This window comes from Paralichthys olivaceus, chromosome 18 (genome assembly GCF_024713975.1).
Source record: "Paralichthys olivaceus isolate ysfri-2021 chromosome 18, ASM2471397v2, whole genome shotgun sequence".
NCBI lineage: Eukaryota > Metazoa > Chordata > Actinopteri > Pleuronectiformes > Paralichthyidae > Paralichthys > Paralichthys olivaceus.
Genome location: NC_091110.1, coordinates 19,969,654 through 19,990,815, shown reverse-complemented (window position 1 = coordinate 19,990,815; position 21,162 = coordinate 19,969,654). Strand labels below are relative to the sequence as shown.

Genomic DNA, 21,162 nt, shown 5'->3' with positions numbered 1-21,162 from the left:
TTGTGTTAAATAAAGTTTTGTAGTTTTTTAAAATGAGACAGTGGAGAAGACGAGACATATTATTATAACTGGAACTATTATCATTATATTATTATTATTATTATAACTACATTAATATTATAACTATTATTATAACTACATGAATATTATAACTATTATTATAAATATTATAACTATTATTATAACTATTATCACCACTCCATCTATCTGTGGTATTAGTACTGATAATAATAATACAATTGATCTGAATATATAATGAGCTGCTCTTTGTTCCATCTAATTTAAAATGTATTTATTAAAGATTTGAATGATAATAATTATTTCGATTTGATATTTTCAGTGTGAATAAATGTCAACTCTACCTGAGCCATCAGCTGATGTGTTCAGGGGTCAGAGGTCAATCTGTTGACCTTTTAAATATCAGCAGCCATTTTGTTTTTTGTTTTAAATCACTGAATATGTGACACAGCTGAAAGCTCAGGAGAAGAGAAGCTTTAGTTCATCAGTGACGTGATCCGTTATTTTAATTATGATCTTAATAAATCAGTTGCTTAGAAACAGATTACATAGAGTAATCACATTACAAAATAAGTGTGTGATCAGATTAGTTCTTTCTAACATTAAAGTTTGAAGTAGCTGGAATGAGATTTTTTTTTTTTTAAAGCTGAAAATGTTAAAAATTTGTTCTGAACATTTTCCAACAAGAAAAAAAATCTTTGAGGTAAAAAATCGTTTGATTCCTAATGGATCCAGATTTCATTACTTGTAATCAGATTACTAACTAGAGTACACAGTGGTGACCCTGGAAATGACTGAAGTTATAACTGTAAATTAATCGTTTATGTAACTGTATTTATATAAATCACATCCAGAGAAAACTCTCTCAGGTTATAAACAAACAGTAGAGTTTCAAACCACAAGGGGGCGACACTGCCTCACAATACAACTTTAATTGAGTGAAATAATAAAAATAAACTCAGGTCACGTGTTTCACATGTTGACTGAATGGATCATTTAAAAATCAGCAGAGATCAATAAATAATATCCAAGCAACACTTTGGATGATTTACAGGAATTATTACTTATACTTATTATAAAACTATTGATGTTTGACGTCAGTGATTCATTAGTTTCATCCGTTCAGAAACTGAAATCAATTATCTAACTGGTCAGAGTTGCTCAGGACGAGGAGGAAACAACTGTTTATTATCTAGAACTAATAATCAGGAATTCTTATTCAGCTGAAGACGGTTGTGCCATAGTGGTGTTACTGCGCCTCCATGTGGTCATGTGTTTAACTGCAGGAGCAGGACTCGTTTGTGGAGAAGGTACTCGTCAGGTTTAACGTTAGTTTGATTGTATTTCTCCTGCTGCGGTCTGAGCTTCCTGTCTCTTACCTGAGCACTCAGCTTCCTGTCTCTTACCTGAGCGGGTCAAACGTTTCTGTGACGGTGGTCTGGACCTGAACTCTCACAGCTGATCAGACGTGATGTCATCAGCAGGCGGACGACTTCAGGACGATCAGAGACGACGACAAAACTAAAATAAAAGCTTTAGTTTCATATTCTGAGAGAATTAAACGTTTGTCTCGACACCACAGATGTTCCAGGTTCCTTCACAGCCGTCGTCCTGAACAGTTGTTTTAACAGACTTGAGAACATGAGGAATCAAACATGTGACGTTGTTTCACTGGAGTAATTACTGGTTTAATTTATTGATCATCCCAGAAAAGTTATCTGACTGATTATAATATGAACAGTTCACCACAGAACAGGAAGTAGCTTCTTCATCAAAAAAATCTTTGAATCACACAGGAAGTGAGATGTTCTGTTTAAAAAAATAAAAGACCCAGAGATTTGAGTGATGTCAACTTTTCAGGTTTATTGGTTTTTACTCGCGTGCCATCAGTTTCTGCTTCTTCAGCTTCTTCTGTGAAACCTGCGGAGAGAAGCTCAGTTATTCGACTGTCAGTGACACAGGTCAAAGGTCAGAGGTCAGAGATCAGGCGGCTCAGAATTATAACAGTTTGTTTTCATGGTGAATCCAAAGGTGTCCTAAGATGTCATCAGTGCAACCACATGAGTGAAGTGACCACAGGGAGGCGACGGCGAGTTAAAACAGATGTTTGATTTCACTTTGAATCTGATCAAATAAGAACCAGGTGAATTTATTGTGTTGAACTTCCTGCTGTGGACTCATTTGATCGCCGCAGCGTGAACCAATCACAACGATCTGTCTTAACTCTGTGCCTCCGCCCCCCCCTAGTATTTGACGGACTGTACCTTTTTCTTCTGAGCGACCTCCTCCTCTGGTTTGGGGACGATCTGCTCCTTCTCCGTCAGGATCATCTCGATGTGGCACGGCGAGCTCATGTAAGGGTTGATGCGACCGTGGGCGCGGTACGTGCGCCTCCTCATCTTCGGGGCCTTGTTGACTTGGATGTGTTCGATAACGAGAGAGTCCACATCCAGACCCTGAGAGATCACGACACAGGTGAGACAGCTGAAGACCACATCTGGACCAGTTCACCCAGGTTAAAGCTAACAATGCTAACTCTATGTTGCTATGAATCATCTGGCGCCTGTTTCACGTCCTGACGTCTTTCCACTCAGAGTCCAGGATCATGTGACAGCGTGAGACTACGTATATGAGAAGAGTGATTGACAGATGGCTCAGATATTCTCTGTTGTTTTCATGGTTCATACAAAGTTTTCCTAAGTGTCGTCATCGCAATCATCTCGTCTCAATCACTGTTTCACATAAACCTGTATTTAACATTATTATTGTTATTAACAGTACGATTATTTCAATCATAGAGTTTAATCTGTGTCAGTTTCACATGTTGACGTCTTTGTTTCCTCAATTAGTGAATTTAGAATCATAATCACTTCAGATGAGAATCTTTAATATTGACTGTTAACAAGTGAACTACTGAATCTACCATTTGGTTAAATTCACTTTGAACAATATTCATGAGTCGTGTAGAAGGTAAACTTACAGAATCTCAAAACCAGTCGAACGTGATTCTGACATTTTGTTCAACAAAATCATTTCTGTCTGAAATATTCTCTGGTGAAAACTCAACTATTCTGAAAATGTATTTCAAACACTTGTTTTCTCTGAACAGACAAAGTTTGAAGTCTCATTCATTCATCGTGTATAATGTGACGTCTAATCAACACGGTGACAACATGTCACACTCATCTGACCACAGTAAACTAACATGTTCTCTTCGTATGAAACTCTAACACGCCTCATGTAAACACAGGAAGGAGTCGAGCTCCTGTGAACAGACCTTGAGCTCAGCGTTGCTCTCTGCGTTTTTGAGCATGTGCAGGAGGAACTCCGCGCTCTTCTTGGGCCAACGTCCCTGAGTCCAGCCGAACTGCTTGGCCTGAAAAACAACGACAGTGTTTAAGCAGCTTTCCTTCCCCCCCCCCCAATGACTGACAGATTAACCGCTGCTCAGAGTTACAGTTTAGTTTCATCTTTAATCCAAAGGTGTCCTAAGATCGTCATCATCGCAACAATTTAAACACACACTCATTCATCACGTGACGGCTCACCTGAGCGCAGCGACCAACGCCTCCGTTGTAGCGACGGAAGGGGACACACTGGTGTTGGACGATAACGTCCCTCAGGTACTTGTTGGCCTTGCGGATGTGCATCCCCTTGATGGCCTGAGCTGTCTCACGGGTGTTCTGTCCACAAAGAAACATCAGCACAAGTTATTCAACTTATTCAAGTGTCTCATCAGAGGAAAATAAGAAATCAGACAGTTCGTCTGAAACAAAACCTGGAGATCATTTATTTAACACGTGAACCTCAGAGTGATTGACAGATGGCTCAGATATTCTCTGTTGTTTTCATGGTTCATACAAAGTTTTCCTAAATGTCGTCATCGCAATCATCTTGTGTCAATCACTGAATTCACAAACAGCTGCAAAGTATTACTGATATTTATTATTACTGTTGTTTATTATTGCTGTTGGGATCTTTGTGTATTTGTACTGAGGTGATGTAGTAGTTGGTAGTTTTACATCAACATGTTAACGGAGGAAACTTCATCCTCCACATGTTGCTGCTTGTTGATGTTAAATCAAAACGTTCAAACTAACCTGAACATGTGAAGTCGTTAGATTCAAACATCAGTGTCCTCATGAGACAAAGTTTAAAGACTCATTCACTCGTCACGTATGACATGAATCAACATGTATGATCAAGTCCAACATGGATACGAGTCACAGGCTGATGTAGAAAACCTAACATACATGTTAACTCAATGAAAACACGTATGATGACAGACACACATGACATTTAACCACATGTTGAAGTTTAACTTGACCAACGTGTGGATGTGACATCATCTTACCTTGAAGTGAACCCGGAGGTTGGAGCCCCTCGACTTGCATGCTGAAACACACACACACACAAGAACATGTTTCTGCACGTACGTAGACACACGTGGTATTCACAGAGTCACTCTACGTTCAGAAGCTCAGCTTCAGTTCAGCTGTTTTCATGTTTAATCCAAAGGTGTCCTAAGAAGTCATCCCAGCCTCTGAGCTAACAGGCTAACAGGCTAACACCGGCACCAGGCGGCTGTACTCACACTTGGTCGGGTTCTCGGGGTCGAGGGAGTAGCGGACCATTTTCAGAAAATCTGTGGGAGACAAACAAACTTCAGGTTAGAATGAAAACAAGAAGAATGAAAACAAGAACACCAGGTTACACAGACTGCTTCTGATGCTAGTTAGCATTAGCTCAACTCGCTGCAGCGACACGCTCACACACAGAGAATCACCGAGAAACTGCAGTTTTAACAAGTTTCACCAAAAACAGTGAAGCGAGTGAAGCTGGAGAGAAACTGAGAGAAACTGAGAAACGTTCAGCTTCAGTGTTCTGACGCTCACAACATGGCGGACACACTCTGAACCCGACTCATCGTTAAAAACTCAGAATCTGAGGCCGCGAGCAAGAACTTTCAACCTGAGCGGAGAGTTTTCAACAGCGCGAGTGAATCTGAGCGGACGAAGGAAGAGGATGGTGAAGATTTAGATCAGATTCACGACGGATTGTTTCCTTCATGTGAGAACCTGAGCTCCTACCTCTGAGGCCGCCGAGGAAGAGGAAGAGCCGCGGCGGTGCGGCGCTTCTTCTGCGGCTCCGGAGGTCCAGCGCCCCCCGGCGGAGCGGAGGAGCAGCGCCCCCACCACAGGGAGATATGTAATTATATTTAAAATAAAAAATATAAATTATGATATTAAGTTAGTGTGAAACCATCAGATTATATGTTCCGTTTTATTACTGAATTATTAGTTCATTCTGAAATTAAACTTACTTTGTCCTCAACACTAAAAAAAGTTTCTACAGTTACTTTCTAGTTTTTATAGTTTTTGTTCAGACGATTAGCACGTGTTAACACAGTTCTATATTTATTTTCTATGCACATTTTCTGCACTTTTTTTAACTTTAATTGTTTAAATTCCTCTGTATATATTTAAATCCTATGCAAATGTTTAATTTCTCTGTAAAAGTAAAATTTTGCTACAAATGTTTAATTTAATTTGCTTAATTTCTCTGCACACATTTAAATTTACATTCATCTCAGGCCAATTTCTACGTTTGGTTACGGTGTTATAAGTTAACTCTAATGTATAAGTCAATTCAAATGTATGTTCAATGTATGTTACTGCCACTGGATGCTTGAATTTCCTTCGGGATCAATAAACTATCTATCTAACACTAAGCTGGGGGGAGGGGTGTAAATGATATTGTTTAGAGTTGAATTTGAATGTGAGGGTTTATGGACACGATGACGTCACAGCAGCAGGTTATGTTTCGTCACATTAGAAGGAGTCACCAGTTACTTCAGCGCTGCTGGATTCTGCTCCAACAAAGTTTACACCTGAGACTCTATTTAAAAAAAAAGAACTAAACGTGTGTCATGTCAGAATCTGAGGAATAAACAGAATAAACTCAGATTGATTCTGGATTATTTCACCTCCGTCACATTTAGAGAACATTGACATGGACAGTTTTATGTTTGTTATGTAAACCTACAGGATTTAAATCGAGTTTAATAGAGTTAAAATGTGACTTCTGCTATTTTCATCATATAAAAACTGTTCTGAGGAAAAACTACAGATTCTGATTAAAGCACGAGGCAGCTGATCATTTATTTCCCTGTTATTTACAATCTGATTTTAATCAAATTAAAATTCTCGGGAGACATTAATTTATAAAGTGACTCGTTCTGTAAATTTAAATTTAATTTATCTTCACTTTGTAAAAAGGTTCAGAAGTTTTTTTTAAACTTTTTTTTAACAGACATCATTTAACAGAGGTAGAAATTTATTTGTATTTGTGATCGGATCAGTTTTGGTGAAAATACAGTCGTCGTCATAGCAACGCACCAATGGATTGTTATGAAACAAAGTTATTTTCATCAATATTTTCAAACAATATTCAGACAATATATGATAACAGATCAGTTCTTAATTTTATATAATCATATATTTATATATACATATATACACACGTTTATGCTTTTAGTATTTAAAATGATTTTATTATTTCTGAGTGATTGATTGATGACATAATAACCACACACGGTGCAGAGGTAGTAAAGCAGTGATTGGTTTATTTGTATTTGGTTTGTATTCTGTAGTGTGATATGTAGAAAAGTCTGTGTGCACTCGCTCAGTGAGTCATGCACAACATCACACTGTAAATAATGTAAATAACGTGTCCACATATAAAAATAAAGATATTATTTACATCAGGCAGGAAAACTGGAAAAATGTCTCCAACTGAATCAGAGACCACGTGAAGATGAAGACTGACGGAGACCTGATGCACCAGAGTCACATCTGAGTTGTTATGTAAAGTCACATGACACAAGTCCATCGATATGTGTGGTCACGTCCCACTGAGCTCCGACATCCTTGGCATAAAAAACATGAAGATCAGTTCTGTACAGAGAGAAAACACAACAACACACATCTGCACAGGGAGTGTGTGTGTGTGTGTGTGTGTGTGTGACCTGCTACAAGGAGGCTGTTTGTGTCTTCAGATGAATGTGAACGTTCGGCAGTTTAGGATGCAGCCGAGCGACTCACCTGTGGTCACATGATCACAGGTGAGTCAGCTGACAAACCCTCAGTAACATGATTTAAACTTTAAGACACGACAGCTTGAAACAAGTGAAATGTTCCGACTTAATAATCTGCAGAAGAAGAAGCTCATGTTTCCTCGGACAGAGATTCTCTCTTTCTGCCGATAATAAATTATCACTCACACCTCATGTTCAGTCGGGGGTGTTGCAGTTAGCAGTTAGCGCACAGCACCCCCCCCCCCCCCCCCTCACTATCGAGGGTTGGTCACAGTTACTCGTGACGTCTTCTCTCGTTGTGGTCGTCAGACACTGAACGTCTCCGTCCTGATGTCAGAGACGTCTGCAGGAGACTGAACATCAGCTCCAAGAGTCCCTCAGTGTGTGTTTGGGGGGGGGGGGGGGGGGGGGGGGGGGTGTCAGTAAGATGACATCACAAACGTCTAAACCTGCAACACAAGAAGAAAACTAAATAAACACCAGTTTTCTGTGACTGTCTTCAAAGTGTTGTATGGATAAAGTTTATCACGTACAGGTGTGACATCATCAGGTCAGTGAGCTGCAGCCCCACTGAGGCTGTCTTTTTTGGGGGGGGGGGGCTATTTGAGACAGGGGCTGACCACGGTGGGGGTCGGGGGGTAAACCAGAGCCACGTCCACGCGCTCGGAGCCGTTCTTTGGACAGATGATCTCCGTCAGACCTTCAGGCCGCGGCTGAGTCAGCAGCTCACCTGCAACACAACCAATCAGCTGTTAGTTACCGAGGCAACGGGCAGGAAGTCACTTCACACACACACACACACACACACACACACACACACACACACACACACACACACACACACACACACACACACACACACACACACACACACACACACACACACACAATCTGATGTCATGTTTCAGGTGAGATTCATGATTCATCCTCTAGGTGGCAGCGTCTCCACACTGTAATCAAAGTAAACTACATTTACTCTGGTACGTTCTTAACTCCTTTCCTAACTCCTTACAGCTTCTCCTTCACATCTTTCCTTGACCCTGTGACGTACTGGAACACAGCCGCTCTCAGGTGGTCGGGAATAAATCTACTTCCTGTCCCGTTATCTGGTTTACACACACAAACGCACACACACACACACACACACAGTTTTTAAACTGGGACGCTCGCAGCTCTGAACCTGCGGATCGACTCTGAGTCTCTCTTCACTGGATGATCCAGATTTTAATCCAGATTTTAATCCAGATTTTAATCCAGATTAACAGACAGCAGCTCTGTCACTTTAATCTGTCACAACGAATTATCTCATCTGTTTTCATATTTGTGTTTAAATCCACGACAGAAGTACTGGAATCCAAGATGGTCGCCTGATGCGTCACTCTGATGAAACGGTTCTTTCGTTTTAATCGTCTGTGTTTTAACTGTGACGTTGACGCAGCAGGAATTTCTCAATGTTTTCATTCATCTGCCGGAATTAGGTCAGACTCCTCCCCCCTCCCCCCCACACAAAGACCTGACATAAACAAACAGGAATGTCCCCCCCCCCCCGTTCAAACACATGAGCAGGTAAACGGATCATTAACGTTCCTGCTCCGCTCGCCTCGTTTCCCTGTGTGACACCACCCCCCCCATTCTCACACAGCCTTATAAGGACGTGGTCGTTGTTTTCCTGTTACCAGGAAACTGGGACGAGGATCAGACCTGAAATCAGCTGAAAATAAACCCGATCCAACTCAAACACTAGAGTTGAGACGTCTACTCTCCTCTGTGGGATCTGAGAGACTGAGGAGAGAAGAGGATTAAAATAAAAAGCAGGATGAGTGAAATGGAGCAGAAGGATTCGTCAGGACTCGGCTCTGTGACGTTTCTTATCCTCTGTGATCAGCAGCTGCAGCGACTGGAAACCCAGATCCTCAGGAATGTGACCGACTTCCACCGCCGAGGAAACGAACCAAAAATAACTGGAGCAGGTCACTGAGCAGGTCTGAGATCAGATCCACAGTCTGGAGGATTAAAGCTTTATTCAAACACATGAACACACGCTGATCTGATCACCGATCGACCGAAGGTTCAGGGCCTTTCCCTCTGCAGCAGAAAAACTCTCCTCAAATCAAATGTCACAGTCCAGAGATTTTCATCGTCAGCTCCGAAAATAAAAAGTATTTGAGTGAACAAAGGAATCGACAGACGTCAGAGAAGAAACGTTTCATCTCAAAACAGATGAACACAAACTTTCTCTGCCTGAAAGTGTCAAAGCTTCAGAGCGCTGGGATTCCCCCCCACACACACACACACACACTTTGTATGTGTGCGTTCCAGATGTTAACATCTGCTGAGTAATGAGATAAACCGTCCTCGTGCAGCTGAGTGAGGATCAGTCTCTGGCCTCCTCTACTCACTGAAGCTAAACTGACCTCTGAGCATTTTAACAAACGTCTCTGGTGACACAGACGAAGACGTGACGACAGTTTGTGGCGATAAGAGCTGACGACGGTGTTGTGATGTAAACACGATCACTTCCTGTCTCGGTCTGCTGGACCCGGCTGCTCCACCTCTCACCTGCAGAGCCCTACCCCCCCCCCCCCCCCCCCCCCCCCGTCAGTCACATGTGAGGTAAAGCAGCAGGATTACTGCAGAGTGATGTAACAGCTCATCCCCCAGATTACTCAGCAGCTCCCGACGTTAACCAGCAGCTAACGACGGTTTGAGGGTGTGAACACTGACGTGTTTCAACAGGTTCACCTGAGCTGTTTACTTCAGCTGCTGCGTCCACACGTCCGCTCCGAGCCAACGACGCTTCATGATGAAGACATGATGAAGACATGATGAAGACATGATGACAGAAAGCTCCAGAAGCTGCTGCAGCAACGTTACAGTGAAGGACACACCTGAATACAATCGTCCTCTCACTCTGACCTCTGTGTTGATACTCTGCGCCCTGAACATCTGGTTTAATATTAAAACTGAAATCACTCATCAACTAACTGAGTAACAGTTAATAGTTAATATCTGTTTGATCGATGAATCACAGTCGTGTCTGGAAGCAGCAGCCTCGTGTTTGACTTCAGACTGAGGTCGAGTCACTTCCCAGCATTCATCAGCTCGGTGTGTTTACGGGCAGAGGAGGTGCAGCAGGAATCAGTGTTTTACAGCAGGAACAATCTGCTGGTGTTTCCTTTGGCTGCAACATCAAGGAGCTGCAGCCAGAAAACACGCAGGAGTTCAGATGAAACTGAAATTTAAAAAACACAGAACTAAAGACGAATTCAACTCGAACGACAAATGAAATGGATGAACTGAAAAACAGAAGAAGAACAGAAGAACAGAAGGATGGACTGAAGAACAGAAGAAGAACAGAAGAAGAACAGAAGAACAGAAGAAGAACAGAAGGATGGTGGATGGACGTCCTCACAATCGTAAAGTTACAAACTAACTTTTAAACAAACTCTTTGACCCAATAGAAGCTCTGGTGGAGCTGTAGCGCCCCCTGTCTGTTTCCACTTCAGTTCATCTGAAACCATCCATCACACGTTTGTTCTGTCGGAATCAATATTTGAACGTATTAAGCCAGCGGCTAACAGCTAACAGCTAACAGCGGAGGGTCACCACGAACAGGAAACCACCTGAGCCACAGGTCGGTCCACTGTCTGTCGTGTGGCGTCGCCGTGGTTACAGTCGGGGGAAACGACCTCGGCAGCGTCTGACCGAACGTGTGATTCGCTTTAATCCCACAATCCTTTGACAGGATTAAGAGGAGTCAGACTGAGCAGCTGATCCACAGCAAGAGTGAAAGTGGAGCCACATGCAGCTCAAACGCACATACATGAAGTTAAACACGCGTGTTTACCGTGTGCACTTACAACCAGGAAGTAAAACTACACTCCAACAGCAGGATTCCACAGAGGCTAACAGGTTAGCAAGCTAGCAGGAATGTAACGACAGAGTCAACACTGAACTCAGATTAAAATGACAAAGTGTAAACAGCTGCTGGAGGTGAAGTGACGCTCTCTCACGTTAGAGCGTGAAAACACGTGACATTAAATCAGAAACAGGAATATTTCTCTCTCCTGCTCGGAGGTCAGAGGTCGTGAACTTCTGCTTCCCCAGCAAATGAAAACTAAAAAATAACTATCAAGTAAAAATAATAAGTCAAGAAGGAAAAGGATTCAGTTTATTTCTTAACTAAATGTAAAGTGACCTGAGGCCGAGGAGAGAAACGACCCCGTCATCAGATCACTGAACATCGACGGACGCCGTGTGGACGAGCATCTAACCAGCGAGAGGAGAACAAAGTGTTTGGTTTGCTCGTCTGTGTGGAGCCTGAACTCTGCAGCCAAAAATATCTTGTCCATAAAAGGCCGGAAACACACAGCGCTCCGACATGAGGAGGTGTCTGTTTACAAAAGTCTGAGAGGAACCAAACTCCACTGAACCTCGTCGGGTTCACACCAGCTCCGTCTGTCGCAGGTCACACAGATCTGAGATCAGTGTTCATGGAACTTCATGTGTCTCAGGTCATGAAGGAGATCTGGGCTGGGGAAGTTTTTAGTAGAGTTTTCAGGTACTTTTACTCCATTATATACTTCAATCACATTGTTTTGTACCATTGTTAAGTAATCAATTAAGAGAGGGCATCTGATCCAATCAGAATGGGCCTGTAACATCAGACCCCGCCTCCTGCAGCAGCAGAGATGCCACCTCCGACGTAGTTTCACTGAAATACAAAATCTGTGATTCATTTCTTGATCATTTAAAACCAATGAACCAGTTTTAGACCTGGTGATCGAACACTGACGCTTCACTGCCCCCCCCCCCCCAAATTAAAGCCATGAACCCCTGAGAGCCTCGTGTCCGACGAGGACCGGACCGAGGCTTTGTACAGTAAAAGCAGGTCACGTTGCCATGACGACTGCCTCCTCCATCACTGCTTCAGGAGCATCAGCATCAACTCAGAGGATTATACACTGTGTACCCCCCCACCCCCCCCCCCCACTTCTTTTAGCCGACGGCTAAAGGTCTTTGTTCAGCGAGCAACTCCCCCCACCCCCCCACCACCACCACGACCACACCCATTATAAGTAATTCTCTGATTCATCAGATCTGGGGGGGGGGGGTCGATACTGGACCATTAGCACATGACATCATCACTCTGCACCAGACGCTTTCAGCTTTCATCATGTGACCAGACACAACAAATAAAAAACTGTATATTCCAGTAACTCAGAGTGAATCATCCCTGAACGAGTTTTCTCTCCTGTATCTCTGAACATGGTTCATATTTAAATATCTCCAGTTATTTAACAGCTCACATGTATTTTTCATCTGCGCAGATTTTAAAAACGCCTCCTGAAACAGAAAGTTTGTGTGTCAGGAGAGTTTGAGGTTTATTAGTGATAAACACTGTTTCACTGACTCCGGTTAATGAGTCAATACTGAAACTAAATAAATTACATTATCTACAAACATTGTAAATATTCATAAAGATTATTATCTGCAGCTCCAACTCATGTTCATTTACCCTGAACAACTTAAATACTTATGTAATCCTGGTAACCATGGTGATGTCTGGTCACATCACAGACGGGGTTAGAGAGGGTTTACCTGGGAAGGCGTGCGGGTTGGACGACCCTCTCTTGAGGCACTTGGAGCAGAGGATGTGAACAGAGTAGTGGAGTCCGGGCCATTCCTGCAGCAGCACGTTCAGCTCCTCCACCAGCGGCGTGATGGCCTGCCACGCCGTCCAGATGTTGGGCAGCGAGGCGTGGCTGGCGATGGACAGAGTCTCCGCCTGCAGCTTCCCTCTGGACGGCCGGTGGCTGATCACCACGGGGACTTTTCCTCGATAGGCGAAGATCCGGTGTCTGCCGTCTGACCTCTGAACCACGTGGCTGTTGATCTGCACGCTGAAGCGAGCGAACAGTCCGGGAGGAAACAGGAAGGGGAAACTGTACTGGATGTGCAGCTGCTCCACAGAGAAGAAGTGGCACTGAGGCAGAGAGCTGCCGCTGACCGAGGCCTCGGCCCAGGGCTCCTCGCTGCTGACGTAGCTGGGGAACTTGTACCAGGCCGTGGCTCCGTTCAGAGGTTTGCTGCGAGGTTTGTTGATGCAGTAGCAGACGCCCATCTTCTCCAGCAGCTCCATGATGAGGTGCAGGTCCTGCTGCGTCTGGATGAGCGGCCTGAGGAGCAGGCGGATGACGTTGGAGGGCAGAAGGCCGTGTTGGAGGAAACCCTCCACGTGGTGCTGCAGATGTGTCACCCTGAGGTTCTCGCCCTTCTCGTCCTCTATCACCAGACTCACCCTGCCCTTGTCCCCCCTCTCCCCCTCGGACAGGAGCCGGTCCAGCAGCGTGGACTCGTCCCTGTGGAAGAAGACGTTAAGAATTGCAATGAACCGTGGAAGATTGTGGAAAACGTACTCCTTCAGCGTGATGCTGTCCTCGAAGTACAGCAGCTTCCCGCTCTCGTGCAGGTAGGATAAGGCGCTCTGCAGCCGGTCCTCTGTGAGCCCCGCCTGGAGGCCCAGACGAGCCGAGTCCCACCACGACAGCCACAAGTCTTTGGGCTTAAAGTGCAGCTCCTCCAGCATCTGCCAGGACTTTGGCAGCACGCGGTGCAGGTTGGGGAGAATGTCCCTGTGGTCTGCCACAGACATGAGCTTCTCTCTCAGTCTCTGGATGTTCCTCTGCGTCTCTGTGCAGCTCACACTCAGGACAGGAGACAGGATCTGCAGCCGGTGGTTCAGCATGAACTGCAGCTGGGCTTTCCTCCGCCTCAGGTTCCTGTCTGAGACGCCGTAGAAGAGGACGTGGGGGCTGGAGATGCGAACGTTGAAGCCCTGCTCCAGCGCCTGGTCCACCTGCAGAGCCAGGCTCCTCAGACTCTGGACGTCCCTCCTCTCCTGCAGACCGATCTGTCTGTGGATGTCCAGACTTTTCTCCTCCAGCTCCACCTCTGCACACAGGTCTGCATGTGTCCCCACCACGCACACCACAGCGTGGGGCACTTTGGCGGCGAGGAGGTGGAGGAAACACCCGACGTGGGCATAAAAGTTCTTGGGTGAATATGTTTTGAGATTGACGACGAGGACGTAGAGAGCACCGGGGGACAGGAAGAAGGGTTTGATGAGGTCATAGTTTTCCTTCCCTGACAAATCATACACCAGAAATGTGAGAGAGCGATCGGCGTCCGCCACCCAGTTAGTGACTTCAATCCCTTTGTGTCCCAGGATTCCTGTGACGTCCCGCTGTCCCACCACGCTCTGTCTCAGCCACGTTTTCCCAGCGTCTTTCATTCCCATCAGCACCAGTTTTAATCGCGGCTTCACGGCGAGCTGGGAGTGAGCGAGCTCCTTCTGATAGGCTGCGATGTAAGGGATGCCTTTCATACACACCTCATACGGAGGCTGGATCAGAGGGTTGTCCTTCACCTTCCAGATGTTCACTTTGGATAGTTTCCCAAAATGATCTGGGAGAATAGCGATTTGGTTCCCCTGTAACACGAGCTCCTCCAGCTTCTCCAGCTCCACCACAGAATCAGGCAGATACGTGATGTTGTTGTTGTCCAGCCAGAGGTTCACCAGCTTCACCAGCTCACCGATCTCCTCGGGAAGATGAGACAGTTTGTTCCTGCTCAGGTAAAGTTCCTCTAATCCTCTGATGCTTAAAATAACCTCGGGGAAGTTCTCAAACTCGTTGGAGGACAAGTTAATCATCTTGAGTCTCTGCAGTTTCCCAAAAGACGGCGGCAGCAGCGTCAGGTTGTTCCCGTCCAGCATCAGACTCTCCAGGTTGTGCAGGTGGCAGAAGGTGGCAGGTAGCGTGGACATGTGCAGGCTGCTGAGCCACAGGATTTTAATGGAGCGCAGCTTCAACACGTCTGCTGGTAACTCCTGGAACTTGTTCCCGGAGCAGTCGAGCTCCTCCAGCTCGCCGAGGGCCAGGATCTCAGAGGGGAACTGGTTCAGCTTGTTGTGATCCGCATCCAGAGTCCGCAGCCTGCCGAGGCCGCAGAAGGACCTGGGGAGGTCGTGCAGGTCGTTGAAGCTGATGTCGAGTTCCTCCAGAAGCTGAAGCTCTGAGATCTGATCCGGCAGGTGCTGGATTTTGTTGTGACTGACGCAGAGCTTCTTCAGGCCCCTCAGCTCCCCCACTCCCTCGCTCAGGCTCCTCAGACAGTTGTGGCTCATGTCGAGCTCCACCAGCTGCACCAGCTCGAACACCACCCGGGGCACCGCGCTGAACTTGTTCCTGCGGAGCACCAGGATGCGCAGGTTGTTCAGGGAGGACCCCAGCCCGCGAGGCAGCTCCTGCAGCGAGTTGTTGCCCAGGTTGAGCGCCTCCACCTCGGCCACGTCCTCGGGCAGAGTGATCTGGTTGTTCTTGGAGCACAGGGTGAGCTGGCGCATGTTGCTCCGCAGCTTCCTGGAGCGGAGGGCGGCATCCCTCCACAGCCTGGCCGTCTTCAGATTGTTCTCCTCCATGACGGAGCAGCCGGACCCCACCTCCTCCACCTCCGCGTTCTCATGGAGACTCTTCATGGATCCGGAGCGCGCAGCATGGTGCACGAGCTCCTGCAGGAATCAGCGCGCTGCTCGGGCTCGGGACGCGGGGGGAGGTCGCTGTGTGTCGGGGAAGGATCGAGTGTGTGTGCGCGTGTGGCCGCGGAGGCATCGTCTCCTCCTGCGCCACCGAACAAACCGCAGCGGCTACAGATCCGGGTTCGAGCCCAGAGAAGAGGCCCGGAGCTGCGGGAGAACTGTGCGCGTCCCTGGCGTCCTCATCGCCCCGAGTCCCTGGTCCTCTGCACCCGGATATCAGAGCCTTTCTCTGGGCTTTCTGTCTCTTCCTGTGTCGGTCTGCGGAGAAGCTGCGTCACAACAACACTCCTCCCTCCTCCTCCTCCCTCTCCCTCCTCCTCCCTCCATCACTCTCCTTCCTGCTGTGGGAGGAGAGAGAGTGAACGTGATTCACAACGCTGTTTGCGTAGTAAAGTTACGCTGGTCACGTAAATACTAACAACAACAACATTATCAATATTTATATTCATAAGAGATAAAACAACACTGCAGGTAAAGTGTGTGTTTCTAGTGGAGAAGAAAACAAACGTCATGAAAAATATAGAAAAGATTCATGTTATCTTCTTTATTTTATTATTTTATTATTATTAGAATTATGAAAAAGTTCCAATTACATAAACACAATAAATCAGTGAGGTCAAATATGTATACTATATAATATGAATTAATGAATCAATCAATCAAATGTATTTATATAGCACGGTAACAAACAGTTGTCTCAGGGAAGATCAAGATCTTCAGAAACACAAAATCCAACTTGTTCCATGTATACATTCTTCACTAGTTTGAAAAGAGAAATAAAAACTGATGAGAAATAGTTTTCCTCTGCTATAATGTTTATTTCTAACCTGTATGATTTTGAGCCTGAGCTGCTGTAACACCTGAATCTCCCCATGACAGTTTAATAAAAAGCAGTGAACAGGTCTTTTCTGTTTGGTCACAGTTCAACGCTTCAGGTCATCAAACACAAGTTAACTCAACATGTAGTGTTTACAGGTCGAGTTCATTCATTAAAGGAAGAAAACTTGTCTTTGTCTGACTTGTTATTTTACTGAACAGATCGTAAACACGGTGAAGGTTGTGAGTCAAAGAAGAACTGATCTGGATCCTGATATAAAGCTTCTGTAACATCGTCACCAGTGACACAAACAAACATCGCGTCCCAGCGACAGAACATGACTGATCATCACATTTCTCTGGTCACTATGGAAACAGATTCGACTCCTGGTTAGATTCATGACGGTCTGTGGGGGCGGACCTTGACCCCCCTGCTCTCCTGAGTGGGTGTGTGGCGGCGGTGTGTGAGGTGGGCGTGGCCAGGAGCTGGCGTTTCCTGTTGTCGTAGATCTGGCGCAGCGTCGCTCTGAGCTCCTCCTCTTTCTGACTCTGAGCTGTGAGTTCAGACTGAAGCTGCTGACGATCATTCACCTGACACCTGAGCTCCGACTCATACTCCTCACACCTCCGTCTGTCACTGTGAACACATGAACACGTGATGAACACGTGATGAACACGTGATGAACACGTGATGAACACCAGTGAAAACATGTCTCACCGTCTTCTCTCCTCCTCGTCCTTCACCTTCATCTCCTCCATCAATCTGTTCATCTCGTCTCTCTCTCTGGAGACATCAGCACGTTTCTGCTCCTTCAGGTCAACTACACACACACACACACACACACACACACACACACACACACACACACACACACAACCATTGTAAAGAGAAGGTTTAGTTCTCTGTGGTTCTGGTTCTCTGTGGTTCTGGTTCTCTGTGGTTCTGGTTCTCTGTGGTTCTGGTTCTCTGTGGTTCTCTTACGGTTTCGTTGGATCTGCAGACGTTGAGCCTCCATCACCTCGTTCTTCAGGCACCTGCGGTTCTCTCGCTGGAGCCGGTTCTGTTCTTCTCTTCTGGTCCAGTTCTCCTCCAGTTTCTCGTTGATCAGCTGTTCCGTCTCCTCGTCCTCCCTCCTCTGTTGCTGCAGCACCCCAGACAGATACTCGCGGTAGCGTTGCTGTTCCTCACGCAGCTCCAACTGAAACACACAGAACAACACCGTGTTCTCCTGACGTGTTCCTAATAAACTGCACACTGAGTGTCTGGTGATTTTCGCTCTCTGACATCATCTACCGGCCACCACTACAAATTTAATTTACTCCAGAACTGATCACTTTTAATCTTCAGAGAATGAATACTTCATTGATGAACGTTCTCAGCTCCACAGACGCTCAGGTGTGTTTACCTTCCTCTGAGCAACTTCCTGTTTCTCGTCTGTTTCCTGTCGGAGCAGCTGCTGCAGGAAGTTCATATCCAGCTGCAGCTCGTCCTGCTGCTCTCGAGCCAGACGCTTCTTCTTCATCCTGAAGTCTCGATCCAGCTCGTGTCGTCTGCTCAGCTGAGCCTGAAGCTTCTGTAGCTGCTGCTGCTGATCCTGCCGGAGCTGCACCTCCACCTGCTGCCTCTGGAGGGAAACAACGAGCAGACACGTTCCAGTGCAGGACAGAGAAGGAACAAAGAAAAGAAAGACGTCAGCGACTGAAGACTTCCTGTTGAGATTCAATCAAGACTCAATTTAAACAATATTTTCACTGAAATCTAAATTAGTTTTTCTCTTAGGTCACATGACATGATTTTATGATTCAATGAGTTTTTATCATTTTAAAATGTATTTTATAAATTCAGAGGTACTTGAATGTGTCATGAGGTGTTCGGGTGCTGGATATTCACAGACCATGAGTTGAGCCTCCTTCTCTCTCTGCTCCTTCTCCGTCCGTCTCTGCAGCTCGGCCTCCTCCACCTGAGTGTTGAGGACGTTTAGCTGCTCTGTGTTCCTCTGCCGCTGCGTCTCCACCCACTGCCGCTCTCGCTCGTCTTTAGCTCGGCGATCGGCCTCCCACAGCTCGTGGAACAGCTCGTCCTCCTCCTGCTGCTGCTGCAGCTGCTGCTGTCGACTCCTCACCAGAGCCGTCTGCTCCTCACTCACCTGTTGCTCCCTGCGTCTGGTCTGAGCGCTCCGCAGCTCCTCGCACTGCTCCCTTTAAACACAGCGTCGTGCACAACACTCACTCCTCAGGAACAAGCCACAGACCTGAGGGCCTCACTGACTGGAACATCAGACTTCACCTGGCTTTGTTAGGGGGCGTGTCTGACTAACTGTCAGGTGTGATGCACACCGAGGAGCTAGTCTGACACGCCCCCTAACAAATGAAGTGAAGGGACCTTTAAGTTTGGCCGAAGTACCTGAACAGCTGATCCAGTTTGTCGGACACCAGCTGCTGTCTCTCTCTTTCTCTTCTCTCCCTCAGTGTTTGAGCTCTCTCTCTCATCTTCTCTTGTCTCTCCGCCATCGTCTCCTTCGTCTCCTCCAGCTCCTGCAGGAGCTGCTGCTCCTCCTCCGCCAACAGTACCTGGAGCCTGCAGAGGTGACAGGTGGAGACCTTCTTCACCGAGATTACTAATGAAGAATAAATTGATCTTGATCAAAGTATCCCAGTGATGTTTATGAGTGTGTGTGTTGGTGCAGATCCAAATAAGAATCTGGATCAGGTGAATGTGTTTTGATGTCCGTGTTCAGTCTTTGAGTATTTCTAAAGTTTCTGTGTAAAACCAAATCTCAGCGAGACCTTAAACAAAGGATTTAAACACAACCTGAGTAGATGTACTCAGTTACTTTCCATTAAAAACCTGATTCAATCAGACGGACCTGCGTCTCCGGTGTTCCACGTCGGTCTCATTCAGTTTCACAGCAGCTCTGACTTCTCTGTCGACCGTTTCTCTCAGGAAGTGACGCTCTGATCTCTTCAGCCACGAGCTCTTGAGGTCACAGCTCTGCTGGTTCCTGCTGAACTCCAGGACCTGGTCTCGGGCGGCGTCCTGCTTCCGTCTCTCCAGCATCAGTTCGTCTGCACGACGCCACGGAGGCAACTTTGCTCTCTGATCAACACAAACACTCATTTACATCCTGGATTGTTTTGTTGTTAATGAATGAATGAATGAAAATAAAATGAAATTAATTTCAGTCTCATCAGTTCTACTGAGCGAACACATCCTGAGGTCAAAACTACCACCGACAGGAATAATTACAATTATCTTAATAACCTGAACAATAATAATGATAACAGTTAACAATTAACGAAGTTAACATGATATTTAGTCAGTAAAAATCATTTACAGTTAAAAAGACAAACCAAAATTAAACACTTATAATATGACAAAATGTTTTTTAAATAAATCTTCATCATTTGACTCTCTTACTTCACATATTACAGTAACTTCTACTCTCATTCACACGAATACTTTCTGCTTCAGTGAAACTCTGAGTTCTCCATGTAGCGGCAGACAGCTGGGAACTCACCGAGGTTCGGTGTCTCACCACGGCCACAGAGTGAGGAGTCGGTCCGGTCACCTCCCGGGTCCCGGTTCTTCTCTGACTCACAAACATCGTCACACACCGAGTTAAGAGTTCAGCTCAGGTGAGTTCAGGTGAGTTTAGATGAGTTCAGGTGAGAATTACAACACACACAAACAGGACGCGCTCAGTTCCCATGGAAACAGTAAAACACGGAGGCGTCACGGTGAAGACAGCGCCCTCTGTCTGTGGGAGGGGCGATCTGCTCCATGTGGTTCTCCATGAAACAAAGAACCAGCGGTGAGTTCCACAGCTGACTAGAACCATAACTAACCATAACTACAACTGACTAGAACCATAACTACAACTGACTGGAACCATAACTAACCATGACTATAACTGACTAGAACCATAACTAACCATGACTACAACTGACTGGAACCATAACTAACCATAACTACAACTGACTAGAACCATAACTACAACTGACTGGAACCATAACTAACCATAACTACAACTGACTAGAACCATAACTAACCATGACTATAACTGACTAGAACCATAACTAACCGTAACTACAACTGACTAGCTAACCAAAATTAGCTAACCAAAATTAACCAGAACTGCAACTCACCAGAATCTAAAACTTAACATGGCGCCTGCTCCAAACACTACAACTCCCATGAGGCTCAGCGGCTGTTCAGAGGAGGAAGTGTAAATAGAGAACAAAGCACGTCACGGTAATGACGTCACGTATAAACTCAGAGACAGGTTGTTTTTATTGATTCAGTTTTAGATTCGAGTCAACGTCAGCAGAGCACGTGACAGAATTGAAGCTCTGTGATTGGATGTTTGTGAGTGAAATGCACCTTGGGAATTGTAGTTGAACATTGACAGTGTGAGTCTGTACGTTTTTAAAACTGAATATAAAATAGAATCCATCATAATAAAATATCATTCACCTCTAACTTAAAGTTGGGAAACATGTTGAACAGCTGATCTTTACAAAGGACAAAAATAAATGAAGCAAGAATTAAACAAGAACATGAAACATATTTGATTTTAACCATCGGTCTGTGAACATGTGATCGTTACCTGTTGTATCAAATCTGAGCTTTTCA

General features: G+C 45.6%; 3 protein-coding genes and 5 non-coding genes across 10 annotated transcripts; all 8 read right to left on the bottom strand.

Moving 5' to 3' along the window:
- Positions 1-1,861: 1,861 nt before the first annotated feature.
- rpl17 (ribosomal protein L17) lies at positions 1,862-5,202 on the bottom strand. Of its 3 annotated transcripts, none has more exons than XM_020105074.2 (7): positions 5,109-5,202; positions 4,613-4,663; positions 4,373-4,413; positions 3,567-3,701; positions 3,296-3,394; positions 2,283-2,474; positions 1,862-1,938 (listed from the first exon to the last, which is right to left on the bottom strand). In XM_020105074.2, exons 2-7 carry the CDS (start codon positions 4,650-4,652, stop codon positions 1,891-1,893), a joined length of 555 nt encoding a protein of 184 aa, XP_019960633.1. In that variant the 5' UTR covers positions 4,653-4,663; positions 5,109-5,202; the 3' UTR covers positions 1,862-1,890. The 3 variants fall into 3 exon arrangements, with proteins under 3 accessions (XP_019960633.1, XP_019960634.1, XP_069369846.1); XM_020105075.2 differs by having other exon boundaries at positions 4,990-5,136; XM_069513745.1 differs by having other exon boundaries at positions 4,805-5,130.
- LOC138405487 (small nucleolar RNA SNORD58) lies at positions 2,006-2,074 on the bottom strand. Its single transcript, XR_011239231.1, has one exon. It is a non-coding gene; the product is annotated as a small nucleolar RNA SNORD58 (small nucleolar RNA).
- Positions 2,668-2,733, bottom strand: LOC138405489 (small nucleolar RNA SNORD58). The gene has a single exon (XR_011239233.1). It is a non-coding gene; the product is annotated as a small nucleolar RNA SNORD58 (small nucleolar RNA).
- Positions 3,461-3,527, bottom strand: LOC138405496 (small nucleolar RNA SNORD58). The gene has a single exon (XR_011239240.1). It is a non-coding gene; the product is annotated as a small nucleolar RNA SNORD58 (small nucleolar RNA).
- On the bottom strand, positions 3,842-3,907 carry LOC138405490 (small nucleolar RNA SNORD58). The gene has a single exon (XR_011239234.1). It is a non-coding gene; the product is annotated as a small nucleolar RNA SNORD58 (small nucleolar RNA).
- Positions 4,494-4,561, bottom strand: LOC138405488 (small nucleolar RNA SNORD58). Its single transcript, XR_011239232.1, has one exon. It is a non-coding gene; the product is annotated as a small nucleolar RNA SNORD58 (small nucleolar RNA).
- Positions 5,203-6,617: 1,415 nt separating the features above from the next.
- mfhas1 (multifunctional ROCO family signaling regulator 1) lies at positions 6,618-16,356 on the bottom strand. The gene is made up of 3 exons (XM_069513737.1): positions 12,716-16,356; positions 7,648-7,844; positions 6,618-7,563 (listed from the first exon to the last, which is right to left on the bottom strand). Exons 1-2 carry the CDS (start codon positions 15,651-15,653, stop codon positions 7,714-7,716), a joined length of 3,069 nt encoding a protein of 1,022 aa, XP_069369838.1. The 5' UTR covers positions 15,654-16,356; the 3' UTR covers positions 6,618-7,563; positions 7,648-7,713.
- cfap53 (cilia and flagella associated protein 53) lies at positions 16,231-20,702 on the bottom strand. The gene is made up of 8 exons (XM_069513738.1): positions 20,048-20,702; positions 19,397-19,626; positions 18,934-19,107; positions 18,425-18,728; positions 17,936-18,154; positions 17,512-17,728; positions 17,248-17,350; positions 16,231-17,166 (listed from the first exon to the last, which is right to left on the bottom strand). The coding sequence occupies exons 1-8, from the start codon at positions 20,132-20,134 to the stop codon at positions 16,896-16,898; spliced, it is 1,605 nt and encodes a 534-aa protein (XP_069369839.1). The 5' UTR covers positions 20,135-20,702; the 3' UTR covers positions 16,231-16,895.
- Positions 20,703-21,162: the final 460 nt, after the last annotated feature.